Below are 18,335 nucleotides of genomic sequence, written 5' to 3'. Positions count from 1 at the left end.
TCATTCAACTTGTGCTGCAAATAATTAAACAAACATCAGCAAAGTTTTGAGAAATTGCTCTTATTTTGACCCAAAATGCCCGAGCTTCTATACACTGTATAAAATTATACAAACTCATATGTAATGAACATTCAGAGGGTTTTCCAACCTTTAGCTTTCAGCCTTTTAGAGATTTAAAGTCATAGTCTTTCCAGTTTTCTTACTTTTAACAAAATACGTCACCACACTCCTGCTCCAATATCAAAACGATTACTTCGCTATGCAGTGAAAATTAAACTGGTCTGACACTGACCACAGGACTGTGAAAAAAAATCTAAATATTGTTGATAGTCAATATATCAAATTTTTTTTCATAATGAGAGGATAATATAAAATGAAATCAACCATTTTTTACCTGTTATGTGTTATCTTAAGTTCTAACTGGGGAATAACTTTTTTGAAGAAGCGTAAAACTAGCTGTGAAATGAGACAGTTTTACTGGCTAAAATGACAAAACAGGTAATAATGTCTATAAACAGGTAGAATATTGGGACATAACAGTTATATTAACTGGATTTGCAGTGTTTGAGACGTGTGCTTTTCGTTTGAGTTTTAAGTTTCTCCCCTTCTTCACCAGCAGGGGGCATTTAGTCCAGTTCACTGTTCAGTGTGATCAGAAGTAATCGGACGCTTTCCTCCTCTTGGGCAGCTGCAGTAGGTCGTCAGTGATGGACGCGGGATCATGGGCGGCAGGTGTTTTGGTTTTGCTGGGCGTGGGTGTTCCCGAGGGTGTCAGAGCGCCACCGTGTGGAGTTTTAGAGCTGAGGTTGCGATGAGAGGGTGAGGGAGTGTAGCTCGCCCGCAACGCCTTATCCGTGTATTTACTGGACGATCTGTTGACCAGCCGTTGAAGTGCAGGTGACAATGCAGCTGGACTCAGACCTTTAGGGGTCAGACTGTCATAGAGACAAAAACAGACACAATCAACATTGCTACAGGGGTGAAACACAGGCATTCCATCAGCATTGATTTGGAATGGAATTATTTGACTATAATCACACTAAGTATTTTAGTTTATTATGTGGTCATTTTTTGGTGTGTTAGAATGAACAATAATACTATGATACAGTGATACAGGATATGCTCATTTTTTTGTCAAAGAACACAATTAAATGGAATCTCTGTGAATTCTGGGATTTACATCCTTCACAACATGAAAATTAACTTTGGTGCTCTGATTTTTTCCAGTGTGCCCATTCTTTCTGTAACAGATCGCTGTTAGAACAGAAGAGCGTCTGGTTCTTGCCTGTGCTGAGTGAAGGTGATGAGGGAACACATGAGAATTACCTGGCCAGGTTCTCTGTCACTTTGCGCAGTGCTTCCTGCTTTTTTGCTCTGTTTTTGGCTGCGACTTCGTTGGCCATTTTCAGGCCCAGACGCTCTCTCCTGCCGGGCTCCGGAATCTAGACACACACATGCGTCACTTGTGTGATTAACTTGGAACTGTTCAGTGTTCTTAAGACTGCATCTTGGACTAAAACACAGCCTCTGTAGTATTTACTGTTTTCGCACAAAAAAAAAAAAAAACAGCAAACAGATCCTTAAATATGCTCACTGTGTATAATTACGGTGATACAGAATAGCAGTGTACACTACTGTACAATAGTTGTGTATAGTTACAGTACAGAACACAGCAGAACCTATGCATGCAGACTGCTTCTACAAACATTTGTGAAAGAATGGGTCACTCTCAAATTCCCATAAACACACTTCTAAACCTTGTGGAAAGACTTCCCAGAAGAGTTTAAACTGTTATAGATGCAAAGGGTGGGCCAACATCATATATAACCCTATGGATTAAGAATGGGATGTCACTCATGCGTGTGAAGGCAGAGGAGCGAATACAATTGCAATATAGTGTATAGTATATATATATATATATACACTATATCATAGCATGTAGGAGTATAGAGTACAATGTGGTGTAACATAGCATATTACAGAAAATAGTACACTGTATAGTTTTAATCAGGGATCATATAAGTGATTAAGGTTGGATGGGTTGAGGAGGGGTGTGAATGACCTTGAACGACGGGCCGTGGCTCCTCTCTATGATCGGTGTTTCTGAACCATCCAGCCGGAATGGAGTGGACTCGATCTCACCCCACGTCATCAATGGAGACTCAGACACTCCTACAACACCATGACATCATCATCATCATCATCATCATCATCTTCACGCATTTCAACATCTTCACACATTCTTACAAATTAGTCAATTAATCTCTAGAAGACCTAAGTTTCACTCTGAGTGCTTTAGTGCTAATCAGACTAAGAGTTTCTGCGTTACTGCTCACTCAGAACTGTCTGAGTTGTAACTGTCCTAATCACTCAGGATTAATTAGTGATACAGTTTTAAACACAAGCCCTAACTTTAACCCTTTAAAGCAGTGCGTCTGTGTACTGACCTGGCGCAGGTGAGGGCGCCCCCACGAACCCGTAACCGTTCACTTTGGGAGACTCATGAGGGAGGAGTTCTTTACCATCTGGACCAACTTTACCCAATTTGAACTATATACAGCACAAAAAACACAAACAAACAAACAAGCAAACAAACATCAGCCATGCTGCAGATCAGCCTTACAAACAATTACACATTTATTTAAAAGATCCTCTGCAGTTTAAATATTTTTAAAATCCTTTCATGGTGAAGGAATACATACAGGGTGCTGAGAGGCAAAATGGACTCCACTGAAAACTTATGAAAATTTTTGTGCAAGGTGTGGGGGCAGAGTTACCTGTGCGTTCAGAGCAGCAGCCTGCTGGATCTGGGACTTATTCAGAGCTTTAGAGAATGGGTCCACATCAAACCGCGTGTTCTTATAGACAACTTCACGTGGCTTCTTAAATACTGTGTCGTCCTTCACACCTTTAGAGGAACACACACATTTCTCCATTATTCCTCCATTTTTTTTTTTGCTGGACTGAATGGTTGGATTCTCTTAGTTCTTATAGATCTATAGCTCCTCTCGTAGAACATGGCTGGTACAGATGGTTCTCTGGATAAGAGGAACCTGTAATTATTGTCTTTGCTTGCTTAAGAGAGCTCTGAGTATAAAGAAAGTGTCAGCTGCAGGAAGTGATGTTTCAGTAATCTCTGAAGCTTTACAAACATTACAATTTATTTCAAGTTTGGAGATCTATATTTCTGAACCAAACTAACCGATGATGTAAGAACATTCTCCACAACAGTGGAGGAATAAATATCTTAAAAAAAGAACCTTTGTTATTTTTTAATATGATCAGAATTGAAGGCCTGCAAAGTAGTTTTTTTTTATCTGTGAAAAAAATAAATATTTCAGCAATTGTATACGTTACATATTTCAGTTACCTTTTAATTTTTCTCCCAAAAATTAAATGGAGAGTTTCATTTTTTCTTTTTTCTGTAACCTTCTTCCATTCTGCTGTGTGGGTGTGGACCCCAGCAGACTGACTGACAGCCTCAGCGTCAAACTTAAAATAGAAATAACAGAATAGAAATGTGGATGGCGAGCACAGGCAGACCATAACTGTTGCACCAGTTAAGGTGAAATGGGATCATTTGAACAAAAGCTGGTGAGTAATAATCTAACTTTAACATGTTAATAACACAGTTGAAACGCAAATTGCTGAATTAGCTGGCTAACAATTATAAATCTGGCCGTAAATAGCACCACTGAGAAACTGCTACAAGGCTATGTTTTTCAGGTTTCTTGTTCAGAATCTCTCTCCAGGTTCATACCAGTAAAGCTACGCTGATGTGATCTGATTTCCAGCCTGCTCCACACAGTGGCCTCCACCTTAGATTTAGTTTGGTATCCAGATAATCGAAGGTTTTGCATTTTAATATTTCTATATTCCAGTACAGTTCAGTTTGTATCTTGTGGTAAAGGAGATTTGGGATTCTGGATGCTTTAATGGAGCTGAAGCCTGTTGTGCTGTTCTGTCTTATCGTTGCTCTCAGGATCTCAGTGAATTCTAGCGCAATACTGTGATAGGATGCCACAACAAGCATAGTGCGCTTGGTACAACAGAGTCACTCGGTACAGACCTCCAAACTTCATGTGGCCGTCAAATTAGCTCAAGAACAGTGTAGAGAGCTTCATGGAATGAGTTTCCAAGGCCGAGCAGCTGCATCCAATCTTACATCACCAAGCATAATGCAAAGCGTCGAATGCACTAGTGCAAAGCGCCACCACTGGACTCTAGAGCAGGGAGATATGTTCTCTGGAGTGATGAATGATGCTTCTCCATCTGGCAATCCGATGGACAAGGGGCTATGGCAGTTTCCAGGAGAATGGTACTTATCTGACTGCACTGTGCCAAGTGTAAAGTTTGGTGGAGGGGGATTATGGTGTGGGGTTGTTTTTCAGGAGTTTGGCTCAGCCCCTTAGTTCCAGTGAAAGGAACACTTAATGCTTCAGCAGACCAAGAGATTTTGGACAATTTCATGCTGCCAACTTTGTGGGAACAGTTTGGGGATAGCCCCTTCCTGTTCCAACATGACTGCACACCAGTGCACAAAGCAAGGTCCATAAAGACTTGGATGAGCGGGGTTTGGTGTAGAAGAACTTGACTGTCCTGAACAGAGTCCTGACGTCAACCCAATAGAACACCTTTAGGATAAATTAGAACGGAGGCTGTGGGGCCTTCTTCTCCAACACCAATGTCTGACCTCACAAATGCGCTTCTGGAAGAATGGTCAAAAATTCCCATAAAACACTCATAAACCTTGTGGAAAGCCTTCCCAAAAGAGTTGAAGCTGTTATAGCTGCAAAGGGTGGGCCGACATTATATTAAACCATATGGATTAAAAATGGGATCTCACTCAAGTTCATATGCGTGTGAAGGCAGACAAGTGAATACTTTTGGCAATACAGTATATCTGCAAACACTGATACATAAAAATGTAGGAATTGGGGTGAAGATCTGGGTTATTATCACAGAATAAGATAAAATTTAGTTGTGTAGAGTTAGCAATGCAGTATCACTCATCAGGTTATCATCGTTTGACCTAGTTCCAACCGTGTGGTGGCGCTGTTTACCTTCAGGATAGTACATCAGAGCGTTTTTAGCCTTGTACTCCCATGTCTCCACTCCAGCCTTTGTACACTCCAGCGCCTGCTTCTCTGACGACGGCAGAGCCAGGTTCTCCTCACGACGCTACAGCAGACAGAAAAGGGAATCCACAGTTAAACTACCACAAAGCAAGAGAACCTCAGATACAGAAACACAGGAAACAAACACCCGCATTAACACTGAACTGTAAACACACGACTCACACCTGTCTGAACTCATCCTCAGCCTCGTACAGCCAGGCGTGCTTCAGCTTCTCTTTGTCCTTCGCAAGAGCCATTATCTGCTCAAAAGACGCATTATCTTCACTTGTGTGTTTAACCAGAAAACGATCCAAAGACGGAAGATCCTTCTCTTCTTCTTTCGTGCTGTCTTTACTTCCTAAAACAGCAAAGAAACATCAGAAATCTGACAGCAGACTCAACCATTAACTAACACACCATTAGCAGAACACTTTCCTGCACATTGCAGACTAAACCACACATTGCTCATGTTACAGCTCAATCACTAATATAATAGCTCAGTCACTAACATAACAGTTCAATCGCTAAGATAACAGTTCAATAGCCAAGAGAACAGTTCAATCACTAAGCTAAATGCTCAATCAGTAAGATACTAGTTAAACTACTAAGCTAATGATCAAGTTACTGAGATAAAGTATCATAATAGTATCATAATATCATAATGAGATATTGTATCATAATAAAGTGCTTCAGGTTTTAAGTATATCATGTAACCTTTATCACAATGAAACAAACAATAGTACATTGTAAAAATAAGGGCATTGATGTTACACAAAAAGCTTTGATACAATTTAGAAGTTTGTACTAATAATAAAACTGGTCTAAATGTTGTAGGAAATTAAAAATAATTATTGCTTATGTACCATCCTCTGTGGTTCTGGGTTTACTGTGTGAAGCGGATGGAGAAACTGCACGTCCATCAGGCGTCTCAAACGTAGACGGAGTCACATCTGAGAAAACAAACAAAAAAAAAAAAACAACTGTCAACACAGTTCTACATTCTCAGGAATAACAAAACATCAAAATATCGACTTTTTAACCTCTCTTAAAGGGGATAATTCACCCAAAACAAATAGTCTCCAAAAAAAGCTTATTATTCCAGATTTTCCACTATTTTCTAATCATCAACATTACATATAAAACTGAGAAGACACATGTAGGTTCACTGGTGTTTTTGAATAGTAAATAAAATGTCTATATTTGTGTTGTAGTCATAGCAACCCCTAGCTCCCATCACCATCATCATCATCGTTAACCGCTAGTCCAGATAGGGTCGGAGAGCAGAGAATCCTAGACGACCCTGTCCGCCAAAACTTCCGCCAGCTCATTGCCAGGGACCCCAAGCCGCTCTCAGGCCAACTTGGAGATGTAATCCCTCCAGCAGGTCCTAGGACGACCCCGGGGCCTTATCCCGGTAGGCCGTGCCTGGTACACCCCCACCGGGAGGCATCCGAATCAGATGCCCGAACCACCTCAGCTGGCTCCTCTCAATGCGGACGAGTAGCGGCTCTACTCTGAGCTCCTCTCGGATACCCAAGCTCCTCACTCTATCAAATAGAGTGTAGCCCACCTCCCTACGAAGAAAGCTCATTTCTGCCGCCGCCTATATTCACAATCTTGTTCTTTCGGTCATTACTCACAGCTCATGACCATAGGTGTGGGTCGGGATGTAGAACGACTGGTAAACAGAGAGTTTTGCCTTATGGCTCAGCTCCCTCTTCACCACTACAGTCCGGTATAGTGGCCACATTTCTGCAGCCGCCTGTCCCAGCCTGCGGCCGATCTCACGCCCTCTTCCCACCACTCGCGAATAAGGCCCCGAGATACTTAAACCCCTCTACCTGGGGCAGGTCCTTTCCCCTTACCTGGAGTGGGCATGCCATCCTTTTCCGAGCTAAGACCATGGACTCAGACTTGGAGGTGCTGACCCGCATACCAACCGCTTCACACTCAGCTGCAAAGCGCTCCAGAGAGCACTGGAGGCATCCATGTGATTCAACCAAAAGAACATCATCATCTGCAAATAGCAGAGACGCCACCCTCCAGCCTCCACACATAATGCCCTCCTGGCTACACCTTGACACTCTGTCCATGAATATCATGAACAGGAGTGGAGACAAAGTCCAACGCTCCCATCACCACCACTTTAAAAATATTCAAACTATTTCACACCCAACTACTCTGAATCACTCTGTTTACACCTCACACACTCAATCAAGGCATTATGTTTGATTTCTACACGGTGCGTTCACTCACAGGGCACGTAAGTGCGTGGTGTATACTTGGCCATAGCGGAGCCGTATTTGATGGCGATCTCACGCATCTTCTCCAGGTCTCCGTTCTCCTCCGCCTCCAGATAATCCTTCTGTGCCTGCAGCTTGGACACATCTGGGAAGAAATCCCTCTGTATGATTTTCTCCAGATTCTGAACATGAAAAGGAAAACATAATTTTTTACAGTAAAGTTGCAAGTAAAGAGTTTAACAGATAACATTCACTCCATATCAATAAATACAACTCAACACAGTTTATCAGAGACTGTAAAAGTCACTTCATAAGACACATAAAGAGACAGAGAATGTGGTTCAGGTGGACGTGTCGACCTGGTTACGTGTGTTTATAAAATATTTCTGGGAATTTTCCACTGTTTCTGTATAAACACTGATCATGTCTTTAAAACATATCTGAGTCTTAAAAGATGCAGAAATCGAGACTGTTTGCCCTATAGTCGTCATATAGACGCCAGACTGTAATCGCTGCACCATTTAAGGTGGAACGGGGAATTCGAGTAAGAAGGCACCTTCATCCTTGTTCAGAGGAGAGTAGAAGTGAATACAGCACCTGCACGCTCTCTATATGTATCTATATGAATGTATTTGTTTGTTACCTGTATATATTGCTCCTCCTGTAGTATTTTGCGCTGTTTCTCTGGCTTCTCTGCCGGTTTCTCAGAGAAACTCACCACAGCTCCAGAGCTGGACTCCATCATCCACTCACAGCTTTATCTACACCACAATAAACTGAGCATAAACTGAGCGCTGATGAAGGTTCTGATTAATCTGACTGATTAATTCTCAGCTGACCGTGATATTTCTCTCCTTTCCGACTTACACGAGCCCCGAACTCAACACTACACTGTTGACTTTAACGACAACGAAAATATAAACAAACAAACGGCGAGCGAACGCGTTAACCTCCGCAGTCAGGCGCTTCTTCCGCTCTGCGTTGCTGCGTGTTTCCGGTTTCTACTAGACGAGCAGAGGGACTTTTAAAATTATTATTCGTATTTATTATATAATCAGTGTTCAAGCGATCTTTAACAATTTTTTTTCTATTAAAAAAAAGCAAAGGAACTGACTTTTATTCTACATATTATTGAAAAGGTATTGTGATTTTTAACACAAATAGCCTGACTTTAATTCTGTAAAATATGCTTAAATATAGTTTGCAATTTGAAAAACATTAAAAAGGAATGGTCTAACTTTTATTATATACAACATTAAAAATTATATTTTCATATTCTATATTTTATACAAATTCTATTTTCTATAAATGATTGAAGGCAGTTTTGTCATTTATAAAACAAATAAAAAGGAGGAACTGTCTGGCTTTTATTCTATAAAGGATTAAATATAGTTTTGTAATTTATACAACAAATAAAAAGAAGAAACCTTTATTCAATAAAATATTTAAAATTATACACTGCCATTTGAGACGTCAACATTTGATATAAAAAAGTTTAGTATTTTTAAGATTAAATTCATCACTTCAAAGTTAATGATTAACACAGTATTAAATAATTTCTTAAAATATAGTTTATATGTTTAGATCATATGTAAACATTAATTTATGTTTTATTATTAAAAGATTGCTTAGGCTAAAGATCTTATTTTTAATCATGAAGACTGAATTCTACAGCTTCTTATTCCAATTCGGTTCGGAAGCTTCGAAGTCTAGCGTTGCTAAAAATCACTTCTCACAGCACACCCTCATTTACTGAAGTGGTTTCATTAAAATGTTTGCCGGATTTCATCATGAATGAGCCAAAATAAGCAGCAAAAGTCGTAACCTGACCAACCAGAATGTCCTTTATTTGCACACTCTGAACATACACCAAGTAGCAGGATCTCCATTTCCCAAAAAAAGCTGAAAGATCATTTCAGAAAGAAAAGGCAAGGAGAGCTGCTCCCCAAGTAGGCTTTAACAGCAACACAGGGGGAAAAAAGCATCACATCAGTTTAACATTCAGTTAAGTAGTAAAATCCATCCATGGAACACCTGACTTTCGGAAGATAAATATTCAGCAGCGATTCGATGCAGCTCTAACGGGCCAAGAGTAAACAGGCCGAGTAAAGAACAGAGTGATGAACTGTACCAGCATTTTCCTCTTGACAGAGTCACTATTTTTTAGTGTAAAATAGTGAATGTTGGGTTAAAATGACCACATCAGCTGAGAACAGAGGTGACAGAGTTGCTGCTGCTGAAGGTTATCTCATTTTGTCCGTCCGTTCCGCGACTTTCCGTATCTGTGTCGTGACTTCCTGCGGGGCTCCCGAAGCACTTCCTGACCCCCTGGGGTGAAAGCCGGGGCTCCACCCCCCCAAGGCTCCTCAAACCTGTACCGGGGAAGGAAGGTGGGATATGGCGTGGGGTTGCAGTAATGGCCCTGACGGAAACTCTGATTGACTGGCCTGTGGGGCCATGGGGCAGGAGGGGGTGGCAGCAACATTGGCTCTCTGCCTGGTCTGAACCTCAGATGGTGGTTTGCTTCTCTCGGTTGAAATGGCCTGAAGAGGAGAAACACAGACAGCAGTTAGAAAAAACTTTCACACAAATACAGCATAGTCCTGTCAGTGTTGACCAGCTCTGCTCCAACTTTGCGCCTTCTGATGGTCACTCATAACCTGTGGGTACTTCTGAGTTCCAGCTGACCACTGGTTACAATGGTTTCACTGATGGTATGCAACCACCACAATAATTGTTTGTCTGTAAATCTAATCCCTGCAATTAATCACCATATGCAGTCGTTGTGAGATATAAAACATGTGTGGCCTTGGCCATCGCTGCTGTCTTTCTGTGGTGAGACACTGCCACTGTCTTTAGGAGGAACGTCTAGGACAAAAAGGGGATCTACTGCTTCACTGTGGGGCAGACAAAGCACACACCACCCTGCTCAGCAGGCTGTTTGCAAATGAGATTGTCACTGCGTTGCTGCAGCACAAACTGCAGATGTCAAGTCAAGGGTTATTTATATAGCTCTTTTTACAACAGGCGTTGTTGCAAAGCAGCTTTACAGAAAAATCCAGGTCTGACCCCCCATGAACATTCCAATGGTGATGAAAAAACTCCCTAAAACCAAGCGGAAGAAACCTTGAGAGGAACCAAGACTCAAAAGGGGAACCCATCCTCCTCTGGTCCACACCAGATAGCAAACAATAACACACTATTAAACAGTTCAAGTTTGTGCAGCATCAGGAGGGTCAATTCATGCAGGTAAGGTTTGCACCATGTAACTCCATGGTGGTCAAACCAGTCCAGAACCCCGGTGAGCAGTGGACACACGATCAAGGCAGAAGAAGCAATGGTAACAAATAGAGGGCAGAAAGTGGTGTTCTACATAGCAAGCTGTCAAAAGGTCTGGAAATTTGCTCAAATCAGTGCTCAAATCGATCTAACTGAAAAGCTCCTAGTGGTTTCTATCCAGTACCAAAAGCTCATGAGAGGGAAAAAATGGGCATTCTATGTCCTTGCCCTCCTGTCTGTCTGCCTGCCTGACTTCACCCTGAGCAGATGTGGATCCCAACCTACATTATGTGATTGTGTTGGGGTGGTCCACTGCTGCTGAAGTAGGGGGGGTTTGTTGTCTCTGGTCTGGATGAAGACCCCTGTATCGCCCCACCCTGAACCGGCTCCTTGTCAGGTTCCTCCATCCCCTCATTACTGCAGAATATCAAAAGAACTTTCATTTTACGAAATCAGGAGTTTCACACTGTACACATCACTGACAACATTAGACACATTAGAACTTTATCTTCATGTTTTAGAACCAAATAAATAACACTTATTACTCTACATCTACAACTGCTGTGGGTGAGGCTAAACTGCTGTAGCCTGAATTTGGAACGTTAGTGTTGTTCAATCAATTAATCAAAAAAGATCTGCAGTGATATTACCTGCGCTTTGGGCCGGATCTGAGATCATCCAGGTAATTTTGTCTCTCTATAGTGTGACCCCGTGATCTGTTAAACACTGAAACAGTCGGGCAGACAAAAAAGCTTCAATCATTTTTACTAAAGAGCAAAACTGCCCAAGAGATTTTAATAAATCAGATTCACTTACAGTCGATGGCCTCATGGGGATCAACACCATCCACATCAATCAGATACCTATGATTAATGACGTTTTTTTTTTTTTTTAAAGATCTTAAATTAAAAACCAAACAGCGCTGAATTAAAACCATCCAAAAGCTTACCTGCACACAAGGTAGCCTGTCCGGTTCAAACCATGGGTGCAATGAACCCCAATCAGTTTATCTGTAAACAAAATCAAACACTGTGTTCAGAGGAATTTATATATCTGTATGTTTGACAATCGCATTTAGCTAGCAGGGGTAGCTTTCTCACTGCTAACTGACCATGTGACTAACATGCTCTTCACTTTCATATTTATCACAGCTTTGCTATGATACTTATCTAATAGTTATGCCACCGTCTAAAAACAGATCTAAAAATATTCTGCTCTCCAGAATGACCACAACCTTAAAATGATTTAAAAATCATTTACACTGCTTCAAATGATTGTGTCAGAACATAAATTAGTACAACAGTAACTATCCATCCATCCACCCATCCATCCATCATTGGATTCAGGTGTTCCAATCACTTCCATGGCCACAGGTATATAAAACCAAGCACCTAGGCATGCAGACTGCTTTTACAAACATTTATGAAACAATGGGTCACTCTCAGGTGCTCAATGAATTCCAGCATGGTACCATGATAGGATGCCACCTGTGCAACAAGTCCAGTCGTGAAATTTCCTCGCTACTAAATAATCCACAGTCAACTCTCAGTGGTGTTATAACAAAGTGAAAGTGATTGGGAACAACAGCAACCCAGCCATGAAGTGGTAGGCCACATAAAATGACAGAGCAGGGTCAGCAGATGCTGAAGTGCACAGAGGTCGACAACTTTCTGCAGAGTCAATCGCTACAGACCTTCAAACTTCATGTGGCCCTCAGATTAGCTCAAGAGCAGCATAGAGATCTTCACAGAATGAGTTTCCATGGCCGAGCAGCTGCATCCAAGCGTTTTATCACCAAGTGTGACGCAAAGCGTCAAATGCAGTGGTGTAAAGTGCCACCACTGGACTCTAGAGCAGTGGAGACGTGTTCTCTGGAGTGATGAATTAACTTGTGATGACTAAACCTTGTGGAAAGACTTCCCAGAAGAGTTGAAGCTGTTACAGCTGCAAAGGGTGGGCCAACATCATATTAAACCCACCCTATGGATTAGGAATGGATTTTATATTACACACACACACACACACACATAAAACACATAACTGTTCATAAAATAAAAATGAAGATACATCAATTTAACACTAAATAAAAATAATAGGCAATACCAATACCCCATAAATAAATAATAAACAAACAGATAAAACATTCCTATTACAAACCGAATACAAAACTGAAATAAATATTGTTTATGAAATAAAACAAATTTTCTTATTTTCCCTTAAGTTTAAGATACCAAATTCTTCCTGAAATTAACCTCTTTTTAATAAACGATTATGAGTTAATTCAGATTTTAACCAATTTAATCTCAACTGCAGCTGCACATAGTGGCCCATTTTATTTACAGCTATTTTATTAATGCAGTACAGAGCAAAACAGAATATAATACCACTTTTTTTTTTATCTATTCTTGTAAATTTGTCTTTAGGCAGACAGTTCAGGGTGGATAACACATACAGAACAACTACAGCTCAGGACAAAACTTGATAATTCGTTGCGAGATTTTAAGCGAAAGTGAATGATTTCCCAACTACCAATTCTCTGAGATCCCACATACACTCACTGGTTTTATTGAAATTTCATGAAATCTTGAGTTTTACGTTATCGCACTTTGGTTTCAGCAGCCAGTAAGAATGACACAGAAGAGAGAAGAACTAAGCTTCTAGCGCCCCCTATAGACCCCCCATCAAAAGAGCAGATGTACACCATCTGAACACATTTACAGCATCGTAGCTTAATTTGGCCTGCTGTCACTTTTACATGCTGCATTTTAAGAGATTTGAGACTTTTGTGTTGACATTTTGTAGAAATACTTTAAAAATAAGTTGCTTTTGGGTTGGCCAATATGATCATTGCCATGATAAATTGTCATAATACAACAGAGTATGCTTTCCTTAATATATTGTGTATATCATCAGAGATTATAGACACTGACCAACTGCATGTTTCATTATAAAGAGAGCAACATCAGTCTGTTCCATGTTCAGTTTCTGCTGGTATTATTAAAATGTAGCTCTATTGTTTTTTTTCTGTATTCCAAATGTCCAGATGTCTGAAAAAATAAATATTGGGAAAACTGCCTGAAGTATCGCGAAATAATATTTTTTGCCCCATCACCAAGCTCTAGCTTCCATTTCAGTATGCTTTCATTTATGTCATTAAAACTTTGTTGCACCATGTCAACGAGAGTGTTAAAGATTAGTAAATCAATATTAGACACCGCAGACACCATGGAAGTCTGAAATGAATCTAATGAAAACTCACCCTGGAAAGTCTCGGAGCTCTGAAGATTAACATGCTCCATCATTTAAAAGACTGACTCAACATTTGACCTTTTTGAGATTATTAGTGAGATGAAACTGTAGATTTAAAAGTACTTAATCAGGGAGGATCATCAGAGTGAACATGTGTGTATCTGTTTTGTTCTGAGTTGTTCCTGTTGATGAACACTATAATTAAATATTTCACATTTCTGAGGCAGCGCTGCAGTTTCAGGCAAACTTACAGGGTGGACCTGAGTGACTGCCTTAAAGGCAGTGATTTTGATGAGTGATTTTTCACACTGTGCTGAAAGATCCTGCACGCTGCATTCCTCTGTGAGTAAAAACACTCCCTAGATCAGATGATCCACACTAAGACCAGCACACACTCACCATTATTTTCATTGTCACACAGAAACCTTCTCACAGCCTTCTTAAAGCTCAGAATAGTGGCATCACTCGGCACTTCCTGCCCTGCAGTGAAAATCTTCAGATAGTGCCACGAGTCTGGCAAGTCCTGCATAAACAAGCACAGAAAAACACTAATCATACCAAATCCTGAATAAATAAACTAAGGCTGAGCCCCTAAATTCAGGTTCTGTAATAAATCAGCCCCAACCAGGGCAGCTCCATAACGACTCTGTGCAGTCGAGCTGTGTGACACATTCATGATGAAATGTTCATACTGTGTAAGAAGCTGCTGCTTTTTTGAAATGGTGTTGAAAAGTCAAATAAGTAAAAAATAAGAGCTCTGGGGTCAGTGAGTAATAACTCCACTCTTCCAGCATTGTGTTCTCAGTCACTTTACTTTTACTTTCATTTCTCTGATTTACTAGACTAGGCTTAAAACTCCACTGATTTTCAAAATTCCTGCTTAATTAAGTAGTTAAGATGTAAACAGCGTAATTCAGAGTGGTTTGACGTGAAACGCTCCATTCTACAGAAACTTACCGAGTCAGAATTATGATGGTGATAGGAACCAGATGTCCACCTCTAAAAGCTCCCTCACAGAAAGTTATTACATGAAATAGTTGTGAATTCACTGCCTGATATCTAAGACAATGTTTCATGATAGTTTTAACAACAAACTCCATTCATGGTGGAGGGATACATGCAGGGTGCTGTGAGGCAAAATAGGCCCCAAAGAATACTTATTATTTCATATTTTCCATTATTTTCCCTTATCAATGTTCCATATAAAACTCAGAAGACCCGTGTGGGTCCACTGGTAGTTTTGGATAGTAAATAAAATGTCTGTGTGTGTTGTAGTCATGGCGACCCCTGGTTCCTATCACCACCACTGTAAAGAAATCTGAACTATTTCATACCAAACCACTCTGAAGCACTCTGTTTACATCCCACACACTCAAATTATGGATGAATTTTGAGAAACTGGAGGAATTTCCCTTTAATCCCTTTGTGGGAGTGTTGAATGTTTGAGAGGTTCTATAAAGGAGTGCAGAGTAGGCAGGTAAGCCCTGCACCCCCAGACTGAACCCATGTGTGAGAGGTCTCAGGTGTGTGTCAACCTGTGGTTTGTAGTAGCGGGTGGTGAAGGTAAGGTCGATGAGGAGTCCGAGTTCCTGACCCTGCTTCTCCAACATGTGCAGAAGTTCGAATGGCCCGAAGGCCTCAGACTGATGCAGACAGTTTCTTAAAGACTGAAAAACAGAACACACAGTCGTTTGGAGCACTGTTTTAACAGAAAATGAAAAACTGTTACAGACAAATGATTACAATACAATGTCGTTTAAAGATTTTAGAACAGAGCTGTAAAAAAAATTGTTCATAATGATCAGAATAGAGCTGTACATATTTTTACAGCCTGCCTTGTTGACACGGGTTCTGTCACAGTCAGACCTGTTATAGCTGCCCCGTTACAGACATTGCAGGGGTGACAAAGTCTAAATATTTGGGGCTGTGTGTTGCCAGCGTGTGCAGAATGACTCGCACCTGTTTTAAAGGGACTTTAAAGGCGATGAAGCGAGTTCCAGGAATCCTCTTTCCCACTGCACTGTATTCAGTCCATCTAAAACACACACAGTGCTCTGAAACTACATATACACAGCATTATCACTGAATATGCAGTACTACACATTACAACTGCTCACCTGTCCGGGATTTTCTTATGTGAAGGCATAATCACAGCCCACAGCAGCAGCTGTCAATCAATCAAACAAACAAACAGAAACCTAAACTCCGACAAGACAAACTCAAATAATGTCTTTAAAGACAGGCGAAGCTTTTTAATTATCCGTTCCACGCTAAAAGTTGCTCTCACAAGCTCCAGAACGAAACTGCTGTGCTCTCAGTATCAGACCTGCAGCTGTGTTAGCCGTTTTGCTAACCGCTAAACCTCCTCAGTCTGCGCTGCAGCGCTTTAGCAGTTTTACAAACGACACGAGCCGCGATTAAAATGTTCACACAGACTAAAACCCACACAGACTCGCGCACCGTTTGACTTAATAACTACCCTAATAATTTAATCAGGAGGTTGAAACGCTGAATGATGAAAACTACTAAACATACCCAGCCGGAACCTCCACGAGTCCAGTGACGTCACGCCGCCGGGCACAAAAACAGCGCATAGCGCCACCTATCGGCCAGCGACATAAACACTACACACGCACATACACACTCACCTTCGCTACATCTCTCTGATCCACCAATTATCTATCTATCTATCTATCTATCTATCTATCTATCTATCTATCTATCTATCTATCTATCTATCTATCTATCTATCTACAGCGGGTGAAATAAGTATTGAAGACGTCCAATTTTCTAAGTAAATATATTTCTAAAGGTGTTACTGACATGAAATTATCACCAGATGTCGGTAACAATCCATCCAATCCACAAATGCAAAGAAATCAAACCATAGATGTCCATAAATTAAGTTATGTTTAATAATGAGAAATGTTGCAGGGAAGAAGTATTGAACACTTACTGACATTTATTTAATACTTCGTACAAAAGCCTTTGTTGGTGGTGACCGCTTCAAGATGCCTCCTATATGGAGAAACTAGTCGCATGCATTGCTCAGGTGTGATTTTGGCCCATTGTTCCACACAAACACTCTTCAAATCCTCAAGGTTCCGTGGGCTCCTTCTATGAACTCTGAGCTTTAGTTCTTTCCATAGGTTTTTAATTGGATTCAGGTCTGGTGATTGACTGGGCTGTTCTAGCACCTTTATTTTTTTCTCTCAAACCAATTGAGAGTTTCCTTGGCTGTGTGTTTGGGATCGTTGTCTTGCTGAAATGTCCACCCTCATTTCATCTTCATCATCCTGGTAGATGGCAGCAGATTTTTATCAAGAATGTCCCGGTACATTTGTCCATTCATCCTTCCTTCAATTATATGAAGCGTGCTAGTGCTGTATGTTGACAAACAGCCCACTATGATGATTTGTTTCCGTATAAAAAATTACAGATATGTAAAATTAACATAAATTATAATACAAAAATAAACATTTTTACTTTTATCTGGTTGTAGCGTTAGTGTGTAGCATTTAGTTTGTACAAAAACATGTTTACAAATTTAGAAGTATATATCCAAAAAAACAACAGTCACAAAGAAAAATAAACAAAAACACAGCAAACATAGGCAGAAGAGACACTTTTAATAACCGCCAACCATCTGCAGAGATTCAGGTCTAATTTTTTAATCTAATATACACCAGACAATTAATTAAATTCCATCCAATCTGAGCTACTCAAACTCTTTCTGCTGAAATCTGAGATTAAGAAACAGAACAATATGATAAAAATCTCTTTTCTGCCCTCGACACTATCACCCCATCCTAAAAGCCTTATCCTTTATCCCGCAAACTCTGTTTTCTACTGCGTCTTATTTCCTGCAAAGTTCTGTCCCTTCATTTCTTCATTCCTTCATTCCTTCATTCCTTCATTCCTTCACTCCTCTCTGTAAGACGTATCTGTTATATAACATGAACTGAACGTATCTGCATTAGCAAGTAACAAAAAGTGAAATTCACTCAAAAATCCCAAGGCATTCTCTAAACCTGCTCCTCATGTAGTCAAACATTATGTTATTCTACTCAATATCTCATATGGAACAATACATACATAAAAAAGCTTATTACTCACCACCTCAGGTTATGCACCATGCTTAAATATTCACTGTCTTTCAGGCTCATATCTGTAAACTCATTATGTTGTTCAAGTCTTAAACTTAATTTTTATATTTTATTATCTATTTATTATTTTATTTGTATTTTACGGTAAGTGTGTGATTCACACAGCTCTGATACCACTGCTGAATATCCACTCCCTGCAGTGTTCTGGGTGTAAGACCTTTAGAGCTTGTAGGTTGTGTAGGATCAGCTGATGGAGTTTTTGCGGATTGTATAAACTCCATCAGCTGATGGTCCACGGTCTGTGGCTAACAGTCGAAAGCTCTTGTTCTCTTCAGAGTCTA

The 18,335-nt window shown here is 40.4% G+C and overlaps 2 protein-coding genes across 2 annotated transcripts; both read right to left on the bottom strand.

Moving 5' to 3' along the window:
• Nucleotides 1-40: 40 nt before the first annotated feature.
• Nucleotides 41-8,343, bottom strand: ess2 (ess-2 splicing factor homolog). The gene is made up of 10 exons (XM_017693635.2): nt 8,004-8,343; nt 7,374-7,542; nt 5,981-6,067; nt 5,303-5,475; nt 5,064-5,181; nt 2,778-2,908; nt 2,448-2,550; nt 2,063-2,172; nt 1,327-1,442; nt 41-935 (listed from the first exon to the last, which is right to left on the bottom strand). The coding sequence occupies exons 1-10, from the start codon at nt 8,103-8,105 to the stop codon at nt 653-655; spliced, it is 1,392 nt and encodes a 463-aa protein (XP_017549124.1). The 5' UTR covers nt 8,106-8,343; the 3' UTR covers nt 41-652.
• An 838-nt stretch (nt 8,344-9,181) lies between these two features.
• On the bottom strand, nt 9,182-16,511 carry dusp11 (dual specificity phosphatase 11 (RNA/RNP complex 1-interacting)). Its single transcript, XM_017693639.2, has 10 exons — nt 16,424-16,511; nt 16,006-16,055; nt 15,848-15,923; nt 15,424-15,555; nt 14,288-14,411; nt 11,589-11,649; nt 11,456-11,502; nt 11,290-11,365; nt 10,925-11,056; nt 9,182-9,903 (listed from the first exon to the last, which is right to left on the bottom strand). The coding sequence occupies exons 2-10, from the start codon at nt 16,032-16,034 to the stop codon at nt 9,609-9,611; spliced, it is 972 nt and encodes a 323-aa protein (XP_017549128.1). The 5' UTR covers nt 16,035-16,055; nt 16,424-16,511; the 3' UTR covers nt 9,182-9,608.
• Between the last annotated feature and the right edge of the window lie 1,824 nt (nt 16,512-18,335).

This window comes from Pygocentrus nattereri, chromosome 18, assembly GCF_015220715.1.
Source record: "Pygocentrus nattereri isolate fPygNat1 chromosome 18, fPygNat1.pri, whole genome shotgun sequence".
Lineage (NCBI taxonomy): Eukaryota > Metazoa > Chordata > Actinopteri > Characiformes > Serrasalmidae > Pygocentrus > Pygocentrus nattereri.
This window is presented reverse-complemented; position numbering and strand designations above follow the sequence as displayed.

Bases quoted from the DNA above. Each gene is read 5' to 3' on its own strand.
- ess2 (XM_017693635.2), bottom strand. From the start codon at position 8,105: ATGATGGAGTCCAGCTCTGGAGCTGTGGTGAGTTTCTCTGAGAAACCG. The intron at 5,476-5,980 runs GTACATAAGCAA...TTGCTGTTTTAG, and splicing joins ACCCAGAACCACAGAGGATG to GAAGTAAAGACAGCACGAAA. The intron at 2,173-2,447 runs GTCAGTACACAG...ATGGTGTTGTAG, and splicing joins GGCGCCCTCACCTGCGCCAG to GAGTGTCTGAGTCTCCATTG.
- dusp11 (XM_017693639.2), bottom strand. From the start codon at position 16,034: ATGCCTTCACATAAGAAAATCCCGGACAG. The intron at 15,556-15,847 runs GTGCGAGTCATT...TCTGTTTTTCAG, and splicing joins TTAAAGTCCCTTTAAAACAG to TCTTTAAGAAACTGTCTGCA. The intron at 9,904-10,924 runs GTAGGTTGGGAT...TCTCCTCTTCAG, and splicing joins CCCCAACACAATCACATAAT to GCCATTTCAACCGAGAGAAG.